Here is a 20277-nt window from a genome sequence, read left to right on the forward strand (position 1 = left end):
TGGGAAGCCGCTTCTAGAATTCAGATGAGCCCAACATCATCATTCTCCTTCCTCTTCTATGGGAGGGAAGTCACAGACTTTGGAACTGAATTCTTGAGGCAGAACTGCAATATTATGCTGTAACCATGGCCAGAGGAGATCTGCCTACCTGCAGCGAGGCCATGGGCTCTACATCGCGCTGGCTGTGATTTTGCACAGTTAAGTCCTTCCTTAAAAATCAGGCCTGGCAGCAGCCTGCCGTCATTAATTATATAAAGGTGGGTCACTGCCACTGGGGGTAAAAATGCACACCCCTGTGCAGCTTCCCCACCTGCAGGGACCAGATAGCACGCTGAGCTGATGGCCAACGTAAGTATGTTTATCGAAACTATAAGCAAACATTTGAAGATGTTAGTTTCCAAGTCCAATTGTGGGAAATATTTTTCCACAGAACTTTAAAGAAACCTGGCATTTTTCTCACAGATGCACCACCACCATCCACACACATGCATTCTATACACAAACATAGACACAAAAGTTCTCAAAAGCCAAAACTCCCAGGATGCCATTCCTGGGATACTGCAGGGAGGTGGGAAAGAATGGGGAAAGAGGAACTATCAACTCCTCCGAGGGACTTCTCAGAAGTCTTCACCTGCCAGAGGTTTTACTCCAAGTAGAAGAAGCTTTTTGTCAGATGAGAAATATAAACTGTGAGATCCTCACATTCGTTTAACAAATACTGGTTATATGCCTTCTGGCGTGAGACTCGCTTCTAGGCCCCAGGAATACAGAATGGATGAGGCTCAGCCCCTGCTTCAAGGTCACAGCCTAGTGGAGTGAAAGAGATGGGTAAACAGAGGAATACAATCCAGCGTGGCAGATTCTGGCATCAAGAAGGGTGGTGGGGACATGGAGGAGAGCTCCCTGGGCACAGACTGCTCGGTGTCATTAAAGGAGATCACACTTCAGAATGTTTCAAATGAAGTTTCACATTTTGGAGGCTCCATTTTTCTTGTCTTTGAAATGGGAGGGAGAGAATTAGCCTTCCTGAATTGTAGAAATTGAGGGCTGTACGCGATACTCAATGAATACGTTTTTACAAAAGAAAAGCAAAATTGAGACTGCAGGGCCCTCTCCCTAAATGGTGGTGAGCAACTCTGCTGCCCTGTGAGCTTGAACCTCCTTTGGAGAGCTCACGATCTTTACAGTGGAGCTATTTATCAGAATAAGCCAGAGACTCCCCTTGAGAAGGGCTGAGCTGAAAAAGTCTCCTCTGATGCAGAAACGAATTATTCCTAGGAGGTTGCTTCATGAGTTTTTGTCACAGAAATTGGGGTGTGCGCAGGTAATTGGGGGTCAGGAAGCAACAGCCCTGGAAACAATTGCAGGCAATTCTTGCAATCACCTGGCTTAGCTTGAATTCTTGGAAGTAGAGTTTCTCTTAGTTTAATAAAAGGTTTCATGTATACCTTGTGGTTCTGTTCTTTATCCCTGATTTTTCCTCCTAGGCTTATGAATAAGGCCTCAGTCACATTTCTCCCTCCGAGACTGGCACGCAGCCCCACCTGCTCTGACTGGAGGCTGGGAGGTGCCTCCTTGGGAGGAAGCTGTAGCCGTCTTCTGCCATCTGCTGGCTCCCTCTTTGCACCACTTTGGGGCTGGCTTTGCATGGATTCTTCGGGAATGGAAACCTCCAGCAGAGAAAGTGTGGGGCAGAGAAGGTTCTCGCTTTTATTAAAAAAGAAGGAGATTTGAAGAGGGCAAACAAAGTGGCATAGGGGGGCTTTTCCCATGATGGGGTTTGTGTAGAGGTCACCATCTCAAATATCTAAGGCAGTGTGTTTTCGATGCAAGATTGGTTCGTTCAGGGAGAACACAGCCGTGTGTCTTAGTTCATTTTCTTTTGCTTTGTTTTGTTTCCTTTCATTTTCCTTGTATTCTTAGATCATCGCCTTATAAGGCTGATCAAATATTAGGCACTGCCACATCTCTATAGGCTCATTTGAAAGAAACAACAGCCCATGTCGGTGGGAACCGAGAGGAGAGTAAGCAGGCAGGAAGAGGGAAGGGAGAGGAGAAACATTTCACAGTAAATCGCAGTATTCGTTAATCAGTGCGGCCAACATTTTTTTGAGGATCTGTTATTTACAAGGCTCTGACCCAGATGCCTGGGATGCAAAAGTGAGTAATATATCGGGTCCCTTCTCACCGGGACATAAGAATCTAGTGGACTCAGTTAAACAGAGAATTAAGCAGAGAGGTGCACGTGCTGTGATCAAGTATGGCAGTCAAGGAGCCGAGGGGAGCACAGAGGAGGAACATGTGTTTACACCAAACTCTGAGCTGCACTGTCAGAGAAGACTTCCTGGCAGAGGTGCCCTGAGCTGAAGTTTGAAGGTAGTGGCTTATTGGAGACTGACGAGAAGGGCTTTCCCTTTTCCGGGAGCGCCGCTTCTTACCCCCAGGGTCACCTGCTACCACCACGGCCTCGAGAAGCTGAGACTCTAGATACAAAGCAGGAGAACATTGTTGAAATATTCAGTCTTAGACAAGGAGCCATTGATTCAGCCCACGGCGATTGGCCCAGGCAGGGAGAAGCAGGCAGAATCATGAGGGAGGGTAGCATGCAGAATCCTGGACAGGAGAGAGCCGTTTCTGGGACTTTCTCCGAACCTAGAGAAAAGGTAATACTGTTTGTGTCCACATGCTGCATATGGACAATCCCTTCCAGGGAAGTACAGTGAAATATTCAGAAACTCACGAGTGACATCCTCTCTTAATCTGAAACATCTGAGTGACCTCATCTAAATATTACAGTAGCTGTAGGTTCAAAGATATCAACTATAATATTATTTAAGATCATAAGCGCAATGCCAAGAGTAAAGAAAATGTTTAAGAAAGTATGGTACGGTGTCTGGGTGAACCATTAAGTGCCAGGACCTGGAAAATGATAATTTCAGAAACCGCAGTACATGAAAATACTTGTACAAAAAAATCATGATCCAAGCCTACAGGAAAAAAATTTGCAGAAGGAAACATACTAAACTAATAAAAGTGGTATTTTTTTCTCTATTGTCTGTTTTATTTAATATATAAAACTATTATGATGATTTTTTTAATACAAAGAAGCCTAAAGGTGAAATGTGTGTCCTGATTAAGGCAGGCGCAAAAAATTTATCCCACATAATTCATCCTAAATGAATTATCCCCATTTATGTGTTTGTTTCTGATATTTCAGATTCCATTTTCTCCCTAATTGTGTTTCAGTTTGTGTGGTCTATTCATTTTGCTTGTTAGGTCTGTCCTCAATCTTCCCCTTGCCCACACCCCTCCTCCCACCCTGGATCTGCGGGATGTATTGTGATGTCTGCCCGCTAATTTTGCTGTGACTGGGGCTGGTGTCTGGTTGGTGATTCATGTTTGTTCCTAAGTTGTACATCTGTGTTGGTTGCTTTGAAACAGTGCCCCAGGGAATATGAAAGGCCGTTTGTCTCACTGAGACTGCTTCTTTGCACCAGAATTCTTCCCTGGCTTCTTCTGAATTCCAGCAAGCTCTTCTAGGAGTTTAAAGTTTAGGCATGGTAAAGAATGAAGAAAAACAAAACAAAACAAAAACAAAAACAAAAGGGAACAGTACAGAGAGAGTTTGGTGTCTAGGTCTAGTCCCTGCTTACCCAGTAGGACCAAGCCTCTTATATACCAACCCTGGGGATAGAATGCCTTGTGACATCCACTTTAAGGGTAATGCCTTGTGAGCTTAAACTTTCTGCCCACCAGGAATGCCTCTAGCAGAACATAGGGCAGAGTGAGGCCTGGTGGAAACTCTCAGTGGAAAAAGTTCTAAGACTTTGGTCGGCGTACCCACTTGGTGCCTGTCTAATATTTTAGCACAGGAACACGCATTCATAATATTTAATGACTGCTACTGCATGGTGCTGACCAATTAAATGGACGCAGGCCATAGGGCTAAACCTAGAGACCCCTGCTGTTCCAGACACCAACCCTTTAGTTACTGCATCACGGGGGAGACCAGCAAATTCTGGAGGGCCTGGGGCAACGGCTGGCTGCCAACTGTTACAAAAGTATTTCAGTGTTTTAATATCCATCAAGGCTGAACAGATACATCCCAAATGAATAACATGAGTGCACATGAAACTTCAAAGCTCGTGCCCACTCTTAAGCTTTCTGTAGGGCCATGTTCACCTTTTAAGAACTTCCCTCTTTGTCCTTAAGAAGAGTTCAGAGCCAACGTCAGGACCTACCGGTTGTACAGGATCTGGGTGGCACAAAGGAGCCCTTCTCCACAAAGGAGCTCTTTATTTCGCCCAGCAACTAGTATAGATCTCCCCCAAGGAAAGTTTGCAAGTCAGCTTTCATTATAGTTTCACTCACTGCAATGTAGCTGGCTTACAGCATAGCTCTGTCTCTAGGCAGGCGGAGAAACAAGCGGGTGTGAGTGATTTGCCCACCTGCCTGCTTGCCTGCAGTCTTTGAAAGGCAGCCCCATCCCAGACCATTAGCCTGCTGCGAAAATCCATGCACTGGTGCCTTGGAAGTCCAAATACATATTGGATTGTTATGGCTCTTTCTTGTCCTTTTAACCAGAGATTCTCACCCGCTGCTTCTTATCAGACACCTGGTGTTTGTAGGTGGGCTAAAAGCAGCTTCTCAGAATGGTCTCCAGGGAAGCATTATAACCTTGCATTCTGTTATTTCTTCTTTCCTGTCTCAAAGAAACCTACAGCTTCAGGGTAATTTGCTGCTTCTCCTGTCCTCATTCAAGATAACAGTCAAGGCTGCTCATAATCTTACTGACTCTCTACATACCAAACACAAATTTTGTTTGAATTCAGAAGAAAAACTGTACTCAGCTAGCCAGCAAACCATTCTGATACGCTGTGATTAGAGAAGTCTGGGGTGGTAGAGAAAGGAATTGGAAGACTTGGGTCTTCCAGTACTCATCCTACAAGGTACGAGCATGTAACCTTGAACAAGTATTTAAAATCTCTCTAAGCCTCATTTTCCTCAACTGTAGAGTGTGGTCATACTATATACTTCATAGGGTTGTAATGAGGGGTAAGTGGAATCATATAGATCAGAAAGCAATTTGTAAACTAGAGAAATATAAGCAAAATTCACCCCAAGACAGCGGGTTGTAAGAACTAGTGAAAGAAAAGACCATGAGTATAGAAATAAATGATGGCAGCTGGATGAGTGTGAAGGAAGCCCTCTCTTGTGGTCTAGCTCGGAGGAGAGAACATTCCCAGCTTCATACCTTCTTCAGTACCTCTCTGCAGAGCTGTGCTGGAGACCAGTGAGTGGTCTAGAGAAATGGTAGGCAAGAGGGTTCCTGGCAGTTTAAAGCAACGGGAGGTAGTGCATGCGAGGAAGATGCATAGGGGATGATGGAGAGTGTGGGAAGGACACAGTGCCTAACTGATACCAGGCTGGGGAGAGAGAGAGGACAAGAGACAAGATCTCCACTGCTCGCATCAGTGTGTTCATTGATCAGAGCTTGTTCGACTAATCTGGGCTTGAGGGTACCTTCCTAGGGTGAGCCGACTGACTGGAAACCCTAATGGCTCTCCTGTGCTGGAGCCAGTGGCTAGACCCTCCTCCAGGGATAAAGCCTCTGCATACCTGGAGGGTAATTTGACATTATCAGATTAATTAAATCATTTTCTGTGGTTAAACTTGCATATGAATATTAAGTCTCAGACTGGGCCTCCCATCTAAACAGCCAGTGAATGTTTTCAGGATAGCACTTTGTTCCTGAAACATTGAGAAATATGCATATTGTATCTTTAATGAGATCGTGATGTTTATTTATGGCAGGAAGAAGCCTCCCAGCTACGGAGACTGATTTAAGTGATAGTTTGGCGTCTGACATCTAGAGCTGTGTTGGATGCTGTCTCTGGAGTTGCTTGTTATCACCAAATGACTTTATGGTTGGCTCTTATTCTGAATTTGTCCAAGTTGCTCTTGCCCCTGAAAGGCCATGGGGCTTTGCTCCAGGGTTCACATCCTGCCTCCACTATTCACTAAAGACTGGACTTCTGTGGGACTGTTTCCTTTGTACACCATGAGAATAATAATGACTACAACTCAGAGCTGTCTGGAAGATGAAAATATTCGTACAATGTAAAGTTTTATGTAAGATGCCTGGCACACATTGGTTCTCCATGTTTGTGCGTCCGATGTCCTCCTCCATGCTTATGTGACCAGCGTTTTTTGCTTTCTCTTAAGCTTTGATGTGGAAAATGGCCCTTGCCCAGGTCGGAGCCCCCTGGACCCCCAGGCCAGCTCTTCCTCTGGGTTGGTGCTCCATGCCACCTTTCCCGGGCACAGCCAGCGCAGAGAGTCCTTTCTCTACAGATCAGACAGCGACTATGATTTGTCACCAAAGGCGATGTCACGAAACTCTTCACTTCCAAGCGAGCAGTAAGTACTAGCCCCGGGTAGCCCCTGTCTCACACTTACCTCACCTTTAACCTGTCACAGCAGCAACAACAACTGTTCCCCCTTTAACCTGTGGGAAGGAGGGAGGAGAAAAGTGAACATGAGCAGAGGTGATGATGATCCTTAAAAGACATTAGTGCTCTACAGCATGAGAAATATGTCGCTGGGCTTTCCAAGGGTATGAAAATCTCAGGCACAGTGTGCAGTTTTCGTCTGTTATTGATCCTTTTTTTTTTTCTTTAAATTGTCATTCAGCTTCATTTCCTGAACTGTTGAATCATTTATGGGTTGAGAACATTAACACTTTTTGCAAATCATACTTGAATTTTCCACAGCATGTGCAGTTTGCATGAGGCTATGGTGAAAAAGAAAAACAGTAGTTGGGGACCTGCCTCCTTTCTCAGTGGTCTTTGCTTGGTGACCTTTAATAAGCTGTCATCCAGCCACATGTCTGTGTCCCTTCTCTGGAACCTTAACTCAGTGCCCACTTGTTGCCTGGCTCCTTGGTGAGACACAACACACTCCAGCACCCTGTTAAACAGAGCTGATGTTTTTGTTTTGCTGCTATTAATTGTAGATCTCTAATTTTTAAAGAACAATGACGGGTTGTATTACTCGTTTATTAAATTTCTGAAACCAAATAAAGTTGGATGCCAGAATTCATGCCTTAAAAGATTTCTGGGCACACGTACAATTGTTTTTAACATTGTATGTTATAAAAATATTGGTAGCTCCCTAAAGTCTCCGGCCTGGAAATTTCCACTGGGCTCTCTTGTGCTGTTGGGAAAGAAGCTAAAGAGGGTCACTCTCTTATGAAAGGGGGCAGGGGACATTTTAAAAGCTACCAGTGAGAAAGGATTCCCCAGGGCATTTCTGCCAACAAATTCTAACAGATGCACCCCTGGCCTAAAATGTCTCAATCATTGGATGGGCCAAAATTCATGTATTCATTCATTTGGCAAATACTTCCTGAATCTCTCCTATGTGCCATGCAGTGTGCTAGGCTCTGGGGATAAAAGATTAACAAAACAGTGGAAAAATCACAAATGAGTTAAAAACAGATATTCTCAGAAAGGTTGCATGCTCTCAGGGAGGCTATCGTTAATAAGAAAGGTAAGAGGAACACCCACATAACTCTACTACGGAGTGGAAGGAAACATTTAATGAGGGCCCTGAGATATGTGTTATTTCTTTTAATCTTCACAACAGTCCTGTCAGGTAGGTACCACTGTTATCTCCACTGTATAGATAATGAAAGTGAGCCTCTGAGAGACTGAGAAAACTGCCCCATCCCATGACTGTATGCCATGCTATATCCCATGACGTAGCTAAGACTGACCATATTCGAAACTTTTCGATTCTATTTGCCTATGTTCTTCAAACTGCAAAGTAGAATCTCTACCACCCGGTAGAAAACAGATGAGTGCAGAGTCAAGGTGCCTGAGGCTGGAGGAGAGGTAACCACTTTGCTGCACATCATGTAGAACCAAGGATGTTTTTGACCAAGGTTGGCATGGGGGCTTGGCTGAGTCTACCTGGAATTTCCTCTTTTACCAAGAGAAACACCTCTCTAGACGTCGTAGGTGGAGAGCATAGGAAACGGGGTGAGCCGAAAGTAATTAGAGCTTCATTCACATAGCATTTGACCGGTAAAAGACTAGCTTTGGAAGGCAGCTCACAGTTCCCCAAACTCTTGCCAAACAGCATGATGAGTGTCAGGGTCATTCTGAGGCTTCCCAGAAGGTTCCAACTGAATTTCAGATTAAACTCTGATGATTTTTTTAAGAACCAACGGTTATGAAAATTTTGAACTTGAGGAGACCTTAGAGATTACAGTCCAACTCATTCTACAGCTCTAAAAAGAGACATCTAATTCTGAATGACTCTGCATGTAGGGTCCCTAATATTCACCGTTTATCCTCTTTTCAATTTTACCAACCAGCAAAATTTTCCCCCTAACTTAGAACCTACATAGCATTGCCAACTTTAGATTTAGGCAAATAAGAATTGTATATGTAAGTTGTCTAGTATCATTCTCACTGTTTTTTTTTTTTTAAATACTTCTTAGAATTAAAAGGAAAAAAAATTTAGAAAGGACACACTTTCATAATAAAGAATAGCCCTTCCCAAGAAAACACAGTGGGCAACATAAGATCACCCTATCAAAGATACTGATAATAGAATCTATTAAAATCTTTGAGTGAATAAAAATGGCACAATTTTTTATTTTGCAAATGTTTCAACATTCCAGTAAAACTTTTATATATCTATCAGTTTAGGAAGAGGAGCTTGAATAATATCCATATTTTTCCAGTATTTCATTTTATCAGGACCATGTTGGAAAGTCCAGTTTCACACAAGTAGCTTTGAACTACACTGAAGTAATGCTCTCAAAAGTATTTCACTTGGGGAAGCCTGGGTGGCTCAGTCCTTAGGCGTCTGCCTTGGGCTCGGGTCGTGATCCCGGGGTCCTGGGATCGGGCCCCACATCAGGCTCCCTGCTCTATGGGGAGCCTGCTTCTCCCTCTCCCACTCCCCCTGCTTGTGTTCCCTCTCTCTCTGTGTCTCTCTCTGTCAAATAAATAAATAAAATCTTTAAAAACAAGTATTTCACTTGAGTCTTACTCTTCAGAGTGAATTGAAATGAATAGAGGAACAGCACCCCCCAAGCCTCTTACTGCTTTTCCTGCCTTCTACCTATGGAGCCAAGAAAAAGAAGGACAATGATAGGTCTAGAGTCCTGATGTGAAGGCCACTGGGTGGGGGCTATGGGACGCTCCCTGCTCAGGAGCTCCTCATATTCAGCACAGCGCCATCATGGATTTATGTAGGAAAACTTGTGTAATTCCTCTGTCTGTATTAAACCCCAGGGTAGAGACAATGCTAGCTTTTCCACATTTCTCATCTGAACACTTTCAGAAGAGTAAGAGGAAACATAGGCAGGGAGAGTGAGTGAGAAGATATTAGGAGTAAAAATGTGAATTGAAAATGGGCTTTAACTTTTAGCAACAAAAGAGAGACTGAAATGAGGCTTTCTAGTAAAGAAAACAAGATCATCATTGGGTCCCCTGAGGAAATTTCATATGCTTTCTTAGATGTGGCAATACTCTGCTGATTTCTCTTTTGTTCCTGTGTTATAGTCATCTCTAACGTAATTGCCTTTGTACACAGAGGTACAGATTTCCCAATGGGAACATGAAGTCCTGAAAACTGGTAAGACCAGTTACGTTGTTCAAAACTGGCAGGAACCACCCTGAACAGGATGGAGTTCTGACAGTCCACCTGCAAATCCACAGGGAGGGAAGATCCATATTTCCTTCATTTGGTCACCCCATTTGCAAAGCCTTATATAGGCAAAGAGCTCTTTAAAGCTACCATTTGTGTGAGAACTAAATGGTCTCTAGAGAGGGCACTCAAGGGAAATAAGACCTAAGAACGAAGAGGGAAAGCATTAATAACTGCTCACTTGAATTTAAGACCAGTTTATTAATGGGCTACCAAAAAAGTACAATGTGGTGTTTAAGACTTGAGTTAGACCTACAGCCATCACGCTTACTAGCATCATGACTTTGGCATTGAATCTTCTTTAGAGTGTCTAAAGTATCTGTAAATAAAAGTGCACGTAAAATAAAAGTGCATTTTCTATGTGCTAGGGAGTATTTAAAGTACATCTGTTAACTCATTTAATTCCCATAATCTTACTTGAGTTGGTACTATAATTTTCTTGTCTTAAAAACAAAGACATTGATGCTTACGGAAGTTAAGTAATGTGCCTAATAAATGGGGAACCAAGGCTTAAGTCCAGGGAGTGTGGATGATTAAATCATATGGATATTTAGTATAAATACAGACTCAAAATGAAGATGAAAAATAAAAATAATGATATTAATCTCTGCTCTGCCTACCTTCCCAGCTGTTATGAGGATCATATTCATTCTTTCTTCTAACAAAAACTTAAATTTAGGCACTTGCTAACAAATAAGACATTTTCTGTGTCTTCAAGGCAGCTAAAGGATGAGTTAAGTCTATAGGCAATTTTGATATCTTTGAATAAGGGCAGTCGCAGAAATGTATGCAGAGGACTCAAGCGAGTAGCCCACTTTGAGCAGTCAGAGCTAAGCCAGAAGAGTTAGCCAGGCAGAGGGTTATGCAGGAAGAAGGGCTACATGCTAACTACTCTCTAGTTGTCAGAAGCATTATGGAGAAGCGCAGCTCAGTGCAGCTGAGGCAGAGAATGTGAGTGGATGAGGAAGTGGTGAGAGGCAAGGCTAGAGAAGTAAGCAGGAACCTCATCATGAAGCACCTCTCCGAAGGAGTTGGTCTTTATGCTGAACGAAATCAGTGGGGAGCTACTAAAAGGTTTTTAAGCAGGAAAATACATAACCAGATGAATGTTTTTGAAAGATAGTTCTGATTACAGTAAAGAGTGGTTTGTACAGTGGACAAGCCTAAAGGCTAGTGTCCAAGAGCCAAATGGAAGACTGCTTTGGTAATCCACGTAATAGAGGGTAGGGAACTACATTAGAAAAGATCCAGTGAGCAATTAATAAATATTTGCAAGTTAGCATAAGCAGGGTCTGGTCGCTGACTGTGGGGGAGGTTTCAGGCTTGACCAACAAGATGGCTGGTTAAGCCATTTTTTAGGGTCAAGAACATTCTCTTATCCCATGAAATAATGCATGTGAAAATGCTTTGTAAACTGTAAAGTACAATATTAGTTCTCTTGACTGCAATAGGGGCAGATATGACTCTCCCAAAAAAGTTCTCACCAGTGGGGAAGATAGACATGCAATTCTCTAATTATAATAATAATGATACCTATTACTAATAAGAATAACTATAACTACATGAGCAAATGCTTTTATGTGCCAAAGCTTATAAGAGTTGTACATGTGTAATAACTCATTTCATTCTTACAACATCTCACTTTACAGATAAAGAAATTGAGGCCTAGGGAGGTTATCTAATGTCTCATAGCTAGTAATTGTGCAACTCAGAAACAAACCAATGCTGTCTGGCTCCAAAATCTGTGCTCTTGACTGCAATAGTATATGTCACTCTCTAAGACAGACTAAAGTCAGTGTTACAAGTAAAATCCTATGTGTAGGTATGACACAGAGAAAGACAAAATTAATGGAATCCAGAGGGTATAGCAGAAGGAAGTAGGCTTTTTGCTTTCTGGAAATGCATTTCACTGTTTAGTGCAGACCTACACTCAATCGAAGACCTACGGAGTTCTCGTCACTAATCAGTCTACAAAATTGTAATGTGCTGAGTTTGTCACTAGATGTCGCTTGTGCCATGGTTCTGAACATCTGGCATTGCCCTCTCTAGAGGTTTGGGAAACGAAGGACATCAGTTTTCATAATTAATCGTGATTAATTTTGTTATTTCCATGCCATCTTATTCTAATCATTAATATATGAAATTATGGTTAAAAGTTTTAGAATAGTTTCATAAATATTCTGGCTGTACTCAGATAGGAATTTTGTTTTGTTTCTTTCCTATACTTGCTATAAATTACCTGTAAATTGTCTGATTCTTTCCTCTAGCAGCTACTACCTGATGTACAGCATGAGCTTTTGCCATTCAAATCCTTTAAGGGAACCAACGCTGGGGACCTGCAAGTCCATCTCTTGCTTCTGAATTTTCTGCTTTCCTAAACTCCAGAAGTTCCATGATGATAAAGTCATGCTGACAGGGTGCCCCCTTAGTGTTTACCTCCCTTTAATCATTACTTTGTACCATTTTAGTAACTCCCCATCCATGCAACAATTCATCAGCTTTAGGTGCTGCATATGTATGAGATTTATTTATATGTTTAGCTTTTACTGAGTATTTAGACCTGAAATCCAGGAGCCTTAGATGACCTGTTTAACTCTTAACTCCATTACCTTACATCCCCAACTCACCCTGTTGCCTTATGAACAATGTGAACTTCATAGCAGAAATCTGAACAAATAGCAAGCTATTTCACCATGTAAAGTTCATCTCAAGAAAATGCCTTGGGGAGGGGCAACTCTCGGTACAGTTCACTACCCCGCATTTATCACAACTGCTCCCCTCAGGGCCTTCTTCAGTCTCTCCTTTGGCTTTTTTCCAAGAATCCTGAGGCTCCACCTTGGGCTCCCTTTCTCTCTATTCCCCCCCCTCCAGAAGCCACTCCCTGCCATTCCTTTAGTTTTACCACTGTGGTAGGTAACTCTGAAATGTATAGCTCCAGTTCCATATTTCAGTCTTCCTGCTTGATGTCTCCACTGGGATATCAGTGGGGATCTTAAAATTCAGCTTGTGGGAAAGTGACATATCTCCTCCCCCATGTTCTCCTTACTTTCTTATTTTTGCTCATGACTTCACTATTTTCCCACACACCCATTTTTTAAACTGACATAGTATTTCTTTATGACCCCTTAGCCAATTAAATGCTGAGTCCTTGGCAAGACACTTAGGGTCTCCTCAAATTGTCTTTTCCTGTTTCTTCCTCTGCCTCACTGATGTCTTCTCATCTGAATGACTGCATTATCCCTCTAACCATTCTTCCTGGCTCTGTCCTCTCTCCAGTCTGTCTCTTGGTGTCCATAGCATTTTACTTTCTAAAGCACTTTTCTGCTTGCCTATCTCACTCAAGACCTTCACCAGCAACTTTCTTCCTTGTGAGTTAAGCACCACCTCCACAACGTGGTCCATACCACCCATGAGTGTGGGGCACCTTCCAATCTTATCCTCTAAAAACATCTCTAGTTAATGTGTTCAACTCTGCCCAAACAGCCACCAAGCATCTCAGTCAGCATGTTCAGTACTTTTCCATTTCAGTGCCTTTGTTCTTGCCATTTCTCTCATTGGTGGCATCTACCGTCTGTGCTCTTGAGAGCCTGCCCTTCACCGTTCATCTCAAAACCGTTCATTCAATCAAGCCTGCCCTACTTCCTCTAATTTGTAATTATTACCTCTCCTTTACACCCCACTAAGTTTCCCCATTAAGGGTTTGTGTTTCTCATTCTGTATCCATTGTGGTGTTTTGAATATTTTTTCTGTTTCCCCTAGAGTGTTGTAATTGGGGGGGTGGGGGGGGTGGGTCATGGATTCTGTATAATTCAATATGCCAACTCTGCAGGGTCACCATAAAATAGGTAATATAATGGTTAAAAGCACAGATTTTTGGAATCAAACAATCTTAGCTCTTCCGCTTACTATGTGTTCGTTAAGCAGTAGCTTAACTTCTCCAAGCCTTGATATCATCTTTAAAATGGGAACATCAGGGGTACCTGCCTTAAGCCTTGTTATAAGAATTAAATGAGATAATGGACATAAAGTGCTTAGTGCGGGAGCAAAGAATGCTCTCGTCAGTATTCTTTTTATAGTCATTGTTCAAAGTAGATGCACAAGAACTTGACTAGGGTGACTTGAAGGGGGACTTCCAGCTAAAGACAAAGGTAGAAAGCAAAGTATTATATTAAATAAGACCTGAAAGTAAAAGCCCGTGTTGGAGAAGAGGCCCACATGGACGTATGTGTTGTTCAGCTCTGCGTCTCTACGTCCCTATAATGCCTGATACAGGGCAGGTGCTTAATAATCATTGGTTGCGCTCACATTATAAACAAATAAGGTGCCATATATATGGCGATCATGAGGACAGAGAAGATCAGACAGTGAAGGAAATTCGTTGTCAACCAACTTCTATGCAGCTGTCTCAATTCACAAACAATAAATTGGCCTGATTTTGTGTCTGCAGCCTACGACAATGTGTCTTCTAATGACTTCATGGAGAGCTTGCTGAATGTGGGCTTAGGTAGATTTATTGAAGTATGTGCCAGAGAGAGAGTGCATTTCTGAAAACATACTTTTGACTGTTCCTAAGTATAGATTTACATAACACTAGGTATGGCTTACTCAGATCTTTGGGACAAAATGAGCAAGAGTGATATGGTAATAGTAGGCTCAGTCTGTACACTCCTATTAAAAGCTTTTCCTTGGGTACTTTAAGAAAAAAAAGTTATATTAAAAACAAAAAGTAATGGGATTCCCAGACAGAAATCTGTGTTTAAATGGCATTAAGGCTGTGGTTCAAATCAACAAAAGCCAGGAAATCCAAAGTTAACCTTTATCCAGACTGTTATGCCATTTTTTCCAACTCTGTGTGTGCTTGTGAACAGCCTTCCCTTTGAATTTCCTGGCTCTGGCAACCAAGTTGCTTTGAATTACAGTACTCTGGGTCTGCTATTTAATGGGAATGTACCCTGAGGATATATGCTTCCTTTCAAGTGCTTTTCGGTGTCACCATAAGCCCAGGAGCCATGAACCTGGTATTTTGTTCTTTCAAATTCCTAAGGTTCCCGTTTATGCCTAGATCAGTCATGCCTTATATCCAGGTAGAAGGACTTGTGTAACATTTGTGTTGCTAACACTGATATGGTTTAATATTACAGCTTATATGTCCTAGTTATAATTCAAATTCATTTTTACGTGTTTCTTTTCTCTCTTTCACCAGACATGGCGATGACTTGATTGTAACACCTTTTGCCCAGGTATGTATCATGCTGGCCCTGGCTCACTCTCCCTCTGCCCCTGGGTGCAGTTTCTAAGTGTGGCCTCTGAATCTGCCCATTCGTCTCCCTTCGTTCCTAACTGTCCTGATCATTGGCCTTCCAGGTCCTCGCCAGCTTGCGGAGTGTGAGAAACAACTTTACTCTACTGACAAACCTTCATGGAGCATCCAACAAGTAAGCATTGACTTTTTGTGGAGTTATGAATCCCTTCCATAAAGGCAAAAACATTGAGCCACATTAAAAAGAAGGAAAAAAAATACCATTGCATGGAACTTTGCCCTGCAAACTAAGTTAGGACACACAATGAAATTTGAAAATAGGATGGAGCACCATAGTATTTTAGAACTGGTAAGACGTTAGAAATCAGTCTGGATCTTGTGAATCTTTGGACCCTTAACACTTAGTAGACGGTAGGAGTTCAACAAGTGGAAGAGTGAGATGAGGATTTTTGTTGACATTTACATTTACTACTTTGGAAAGTATGAATACTTATCAGTAACAGCCATAAATTCTACTAAAATTCTTTTGGAATAGCTATTAATGAACTCAGAGATTCAAATGCAAGATTAAAGGTAGTGAAAAGCTCAAGTCCAAGTTGCCTTTTTTTGATACTATATAAACAGGTTCATGCAATTTGATGAATAAGACTGGGGTTATCTTCTCCTCTGCCCCCCCCACCCCAGTAACTATATAACCTTGGTCATTTCAATGAACATTGCTGAACCTTGGTCTCCTCATCTTTATAATGAAAGGTTTGAACTCGATATTCTCACATAACTTTCTCCTCCAAAATCATTTCAGTCTGTGAGTCTAAGTGCTATACAGTTCACTATCCAGCATTTTAAAAGATCATCACAGGTTATCAGCAGGTCCTAGAATCAACGATCATAGAATGGCACCCAAGGCACCTCATGATCCAACTCAAGTTAGTTTGATTGATAATTGATTGGGTTTATATTTGATGCAGTATACATGAACCTAGAGACTTGCCCAGCCTCTTTTATAGTGATACTCCCTGTTTGTTCATTTATTAAATGATTCACCCAAGAAGTATTTATTTAGTATATACTATTCATCCATGCATACATGTATGTGTTTGACAAATATTTGTTGAGCACCACCTTTTACTGGGAACTGGTAATATAACAGTGACCAAAACAGACAAGTTTTCTGCCCTTTCAAAGCTTGTATTCAAATAGGAAGCGCCAGAGCATATGGTGGTGAATAATCAGATCAGGTCTCTGGCCACATGGGATCACATCCTAACAACTGTGGTCTGATTGTTCCCTGCATGTTCTATTTTCCATCCTAATTACGGACTTACTGTTCTGTCTTCCTAAAACGTCTCTCTTCACCTGCCAGTGATTGCCTGGCTAAATCCTACTTGTCTTTCATAGCTCATCTGTAGTATCACCTTCACCAGAATGCTTCCCCTGACCCCACCGAGCCTGGCTGAGTGCCCCTCCGTGGCCCCAGAGCACTCTCCCAAACTTATCACACTGTTTACGGGTCTCTGCCCACCACCAGACTGCATGTCCTTTGAGGCCTCTTTAGAATTAAATTTACTTTTCCTCGAATTTCTAATATGTGGCAAAATGCCTGACACATAGTGTATGTGCCATAAATATTCATCACACATATAAATTTTTGAATAAATAATTGTTGGAGAAAGACCACCAATTATTTGGAAAATTATTTTTTCAGAAGAGATTCCTTCCCTTTACCCACCTTTTCTTCTGTACAGACTAGGGCCTCTGGGGCCATACCTATTGATTTCATAACCCAATCTTACCACTTTACAGCTATGTGACTTGGGTACAACTTCTCTACATCTCAGTTTCCCAATCTATAAAATAGAGTTGTTCTGAGGATGAAATGAGTTGATATTTATAGAGCATTTGTAACAGCATCTAGCACATCGTAGGTGCTCTGTAAATGTGAGCTATTATAATTGATAGTTACATTTCTCTTGCTGAATCCAGACAGTGTAACACTCTGGAGTTTTCACATCCATTATCTCAGTTAGAATCACCATAAATGCTATGTATGACAGGTGTTGTTGCCCCCACTCTGTGGACAAGGAGACAAAGCCTAGGGAGATTAAATGACTTGCACAAGAACTCACCACTGCTGGTGAAGAGCAGGTCAGACCTGAAGCCTGATATCCTGACTCTCGTTGCAGTGTACTTTGTAAGGAAAAACAGTTGTTTTCTTCCTATGTAGGGGAAAACCCAGTTCTTCCTGTGTTTTTCTTCCCTGTGAGTCTCCCTAACAGAAAACACTTCGTTTCTGACACTCTGGTCACCAAATGTGTGGAGGTCCCCTGCTCTCGCAACAACAAGCAAGTCTCGGACACCAGCTGGGTGTCCTACAATTTAACTCGGTTCTGACACTATCTACCTGGAGATACCGTCAGATCCTAGATTAAAGGCTCTGTCCCACAGGACCACCTCCCACTCAGATGTCAGTCACCGCGCTTCTCACCTACGGCCTACAGATTGCAGCTTCCAACAGGCCCCTCCTCAGGTTCAATTAATTTGCCAGAATGGCTCACAGAACTCAGAGAAACACTTACTTACCTTTACCAGTTGACTAAAGGACATGATAAAAGCACACATGCACAGCCAGATGAAGAGATACCTAGGGTGAAGTCTGGGAGGGTTTTGAACATAGGAGCTTCTGTCCCTGTGGGATTGGAGAGCATCACCCTCCCAGGGTAGGTATGTTCACCAGCCTCAGAAGTTCTCTGAACCCTATGCTATTGGGATTTTATGGAGGCTTCATCACATAGACATGATCAATTATTAACTCTGCTTTTAGCCCCTCTCCCCTCTCTGGAGGATGGGAGATAGGGCTGAAAATTCTAAGCCCTTAATCATGGCTTGGTCCTTCTGGTGACCAGCCCCTCCTAGGAGCCCACCCAGAGTTGCCTCATTAGAACAAAAGATGCTCCTAGTGCTCTTGTCACTTAGGAAGTTACAAGAGTTTTAGGAGCTCTGTGTCAGAAATTGGGAGCAGGGACCAATATATTCTATTTTTATTACCTCACATCTTTGCATTCACTCCACCCCTTAAGTCTTTTTGGTTATGGAAAGAAATCTCTAAAGGTTTTTTAACAGAGAGTCATTTAGGAAGAATTTATGGAATAGATGAAGGTCAGAGAGCCCAAAGGCAGAGACATGAGCTAGGAGAGTGTTTTCAGGAATTAAAATATTAGGAGTGAATTGGGCACCTGGGTGGCTCAGTCAGTTAAGCATCTGACTCTTGATTTCGGCTCAGGTCATGTTTTCAGGGTCCTGAGATAGAGCCCTGCATTGGGCTCCTCGCTGAGTGTGGAGCCTGCTTGAGACTCTCTCTCTCTCTCTCTCTCTGCCTCTGCCCCTCTCCCCACTCTCCCTCTCTCAAAATAAATAAATCAGTGATTTTAAAAAAAAATTTGGAGTGAAGCCATGGACCAAGAGATGATGGAGGTAGGAACTGGGGAAGAAAGATTAATAAGGATACATTTCAAAGGCTTCTTTAGTTTAGCATGACTCAAGGTCATTGTACTGCATGGCTCCAGGGCAAAGGGGTAGGGGATGTTTTCAGTTACTGTGTGTTAGCAAGCAACCTGAATATTATTTTTCTGTAACTACAGGGGCATTCAGCCTAACCGTGTTGAATAATAGGCTATGTCAGCTCAAGCTACTTTCTTGAAAATCAGGTCTTTCCACAGCCTTGAGGGTTTGAGACACATAAACCTTCAGGAACTAGAGTACCCTAAGACCACAATTGTCACATACAGAGCTGACCCAGAGTCCATCCTCACACTGTGGCTGAGGACCACTCTCCAAATCATGGCCCTTTGCATCGCCTTTGGTCCACACCAAACCACACTCACCAAACCGAATAGATCACCAGCAGTAGGAGCAGTAGGATAGTTGTATCTGATGATCTTTCTCAGAATCATCCCCATATTTGTACAGAGTTGATCCTCTTATTGATTTCAAGTATTTTCTTGAAACCAACACCACCTAACCAAAGTTCAAGGCAGGGCACATGCACCACTAGAGTTTCACCAGAAATTGAGATTGCCTGTCCAGTTCAGGCTGAGAACTGAATGATGGGCTTTAGCTACAAGTGAAGCAGCTTAGCGGGGGAAGATTGGAAAACTGAGTGTTCATTTAATGCATTCCAACCTATTTCTAGTCAATACCCTCAAAGAAAGAAAGAAAACTGAGGACAAGAAAAATGGGTCCACCATCTGAGAGCATTTCCCCCACATATCCATTTGTCTTAACAACTGAAACTGTAAGATTTATGGAGCTCACAAGTTGCTTTCTGGGACATTGACTTGGGTTCCAGAGTAACACTCCTTGCCTTAAACGTAACATTTAAGCAATAATTCTGTCCTTGGAATGGTTTTCTTGAGACATCTGGGTAGTGTGGTTTATTATATGAAAAGGAACTCCCACATAGAACTATACTTCTCATAAGTCAAGATTTCCTTTATCTTTTGGCTCTTTGCTCTGCACAAAAATAGCTCATTGTCTGCCTGAGCTTTACCACCCAAAGGGTGAAAATCTCAGTTTCTGTTGAGGTGATTTCCTTGCACTTCCATGAAATGTTCCATTGAGAGATGCTTGATTGGGCCTGTATTTCTTGGCTTCAAATTAAAACCTATTATTTCTTTAGTCCCAGGAGTTAATTTTGAAAATACGGCTTTCATTTAGAGCTGTTAATTCAGATAAGCATCCCTAAAGCATTTACTGGCTTCAGCTGATGGAGAAATCACTTACAAGTGAGAATGCCCACCATTCTTCAGTCTGATAACCAGGGCATAGAGCAGCTGGGAGCAAAAAGGTGTCCCCCATCATTCAACTGTGCCTCTAACATCGCCGAAATTACCAATGGCTATCAGAAAATCATGTAACATCTCTGTCTCAACGTTCTTCAAAGGCATAATTTAATCAACATGCATGTAATCTTTGAGAAAGAATTAATAACCACTTAATTTTGTTTTCAATGTATATCTTTCATTGCTTTATGTCTTTTGGCATGGGATTTAAATTAGCTGAGAATAATAAAATCGTGAGCATTCAGAGGGGAAAGAACCCAGCCAAATTTCCTCAGAGTAAGTGAGGAAATATATGGAAAAGTGTTCACACAGGAGCTGGCACATTGTAAATTAGCAGTAAATGTTAGTTGCCGCCTGCTTTCCCCAAGTGAGGAAGAAACTGAGAGGTTCAGTGAGTTGCCGAGGGCTATATAGTTGGAAGGTGCCAGAGCCAGGACTAGGATTCCTGTCTTCTTA

General features: G+C 42.3%; 1 protein-coding gene and 1 long non-coding RNA gene across 4 annotated transcripts in view; one reads left to right on the top strand and one right to left on the bottom strand.

The window, feature by feature from the left end:
• Nucleotides 1–20277, top strand: part of PDE4B (phosphodiesterase 4B) — a 428537-nt gene that overhangs the window by 303357 nt on the left and 104903 nt on the right. For all 3 annotated transcript variants that reach the window (XM_081818568.1, XM_081818569.1, XM_081818570.1), the window contains 3 exons: nt 6226–6420; nt 14927–14963; nt 15088–15158. In XM_081818568.1, the coding sequence (XP_081674694.1) occupies nt 6226–6420; nt 14927–14963; nt 15088–15158 (303 nt within the window). The remainder of the gene's footprint in view (nt 1–6225; nt 6421–14926; nt 14964–15087; nt 15159–20277) is intronic.
• Nucleotides 1–20277, bottom strand: part of LOC145721286 (uncharacterized) — a 92517-nt gene that overhangs the window by 57591 nt on the left and 14649 nt on the right. Inside the window, exon 2 of the long non-coding RNA XR_014144903.1 lies at nt 6460–6508. This is a non-coding gene — a long non-coding RNA (uncharacterized LOC145721286). The remainder of the gene's footprint in view (nt 1–6459; nt 6509–20277) is intronic.

The sequence above is a fragment of the Leptonychotes weddellii genome, chromosome 4 (genome assembly GCF_054177405.1).
Source record: "Leptonychotes weddellii isolate Sample4059 chromosome 4, ASM5417740v2, whole genome shotgun sequence".
In the NCBI taxonomy this organism is placed as follows: domain Eukaryota; kingdom Metazoa; phylum Chordata; class Mammalia; order Carnivora; family Phocidae; genus Leptonychotes; species Leptonychotes weddellii.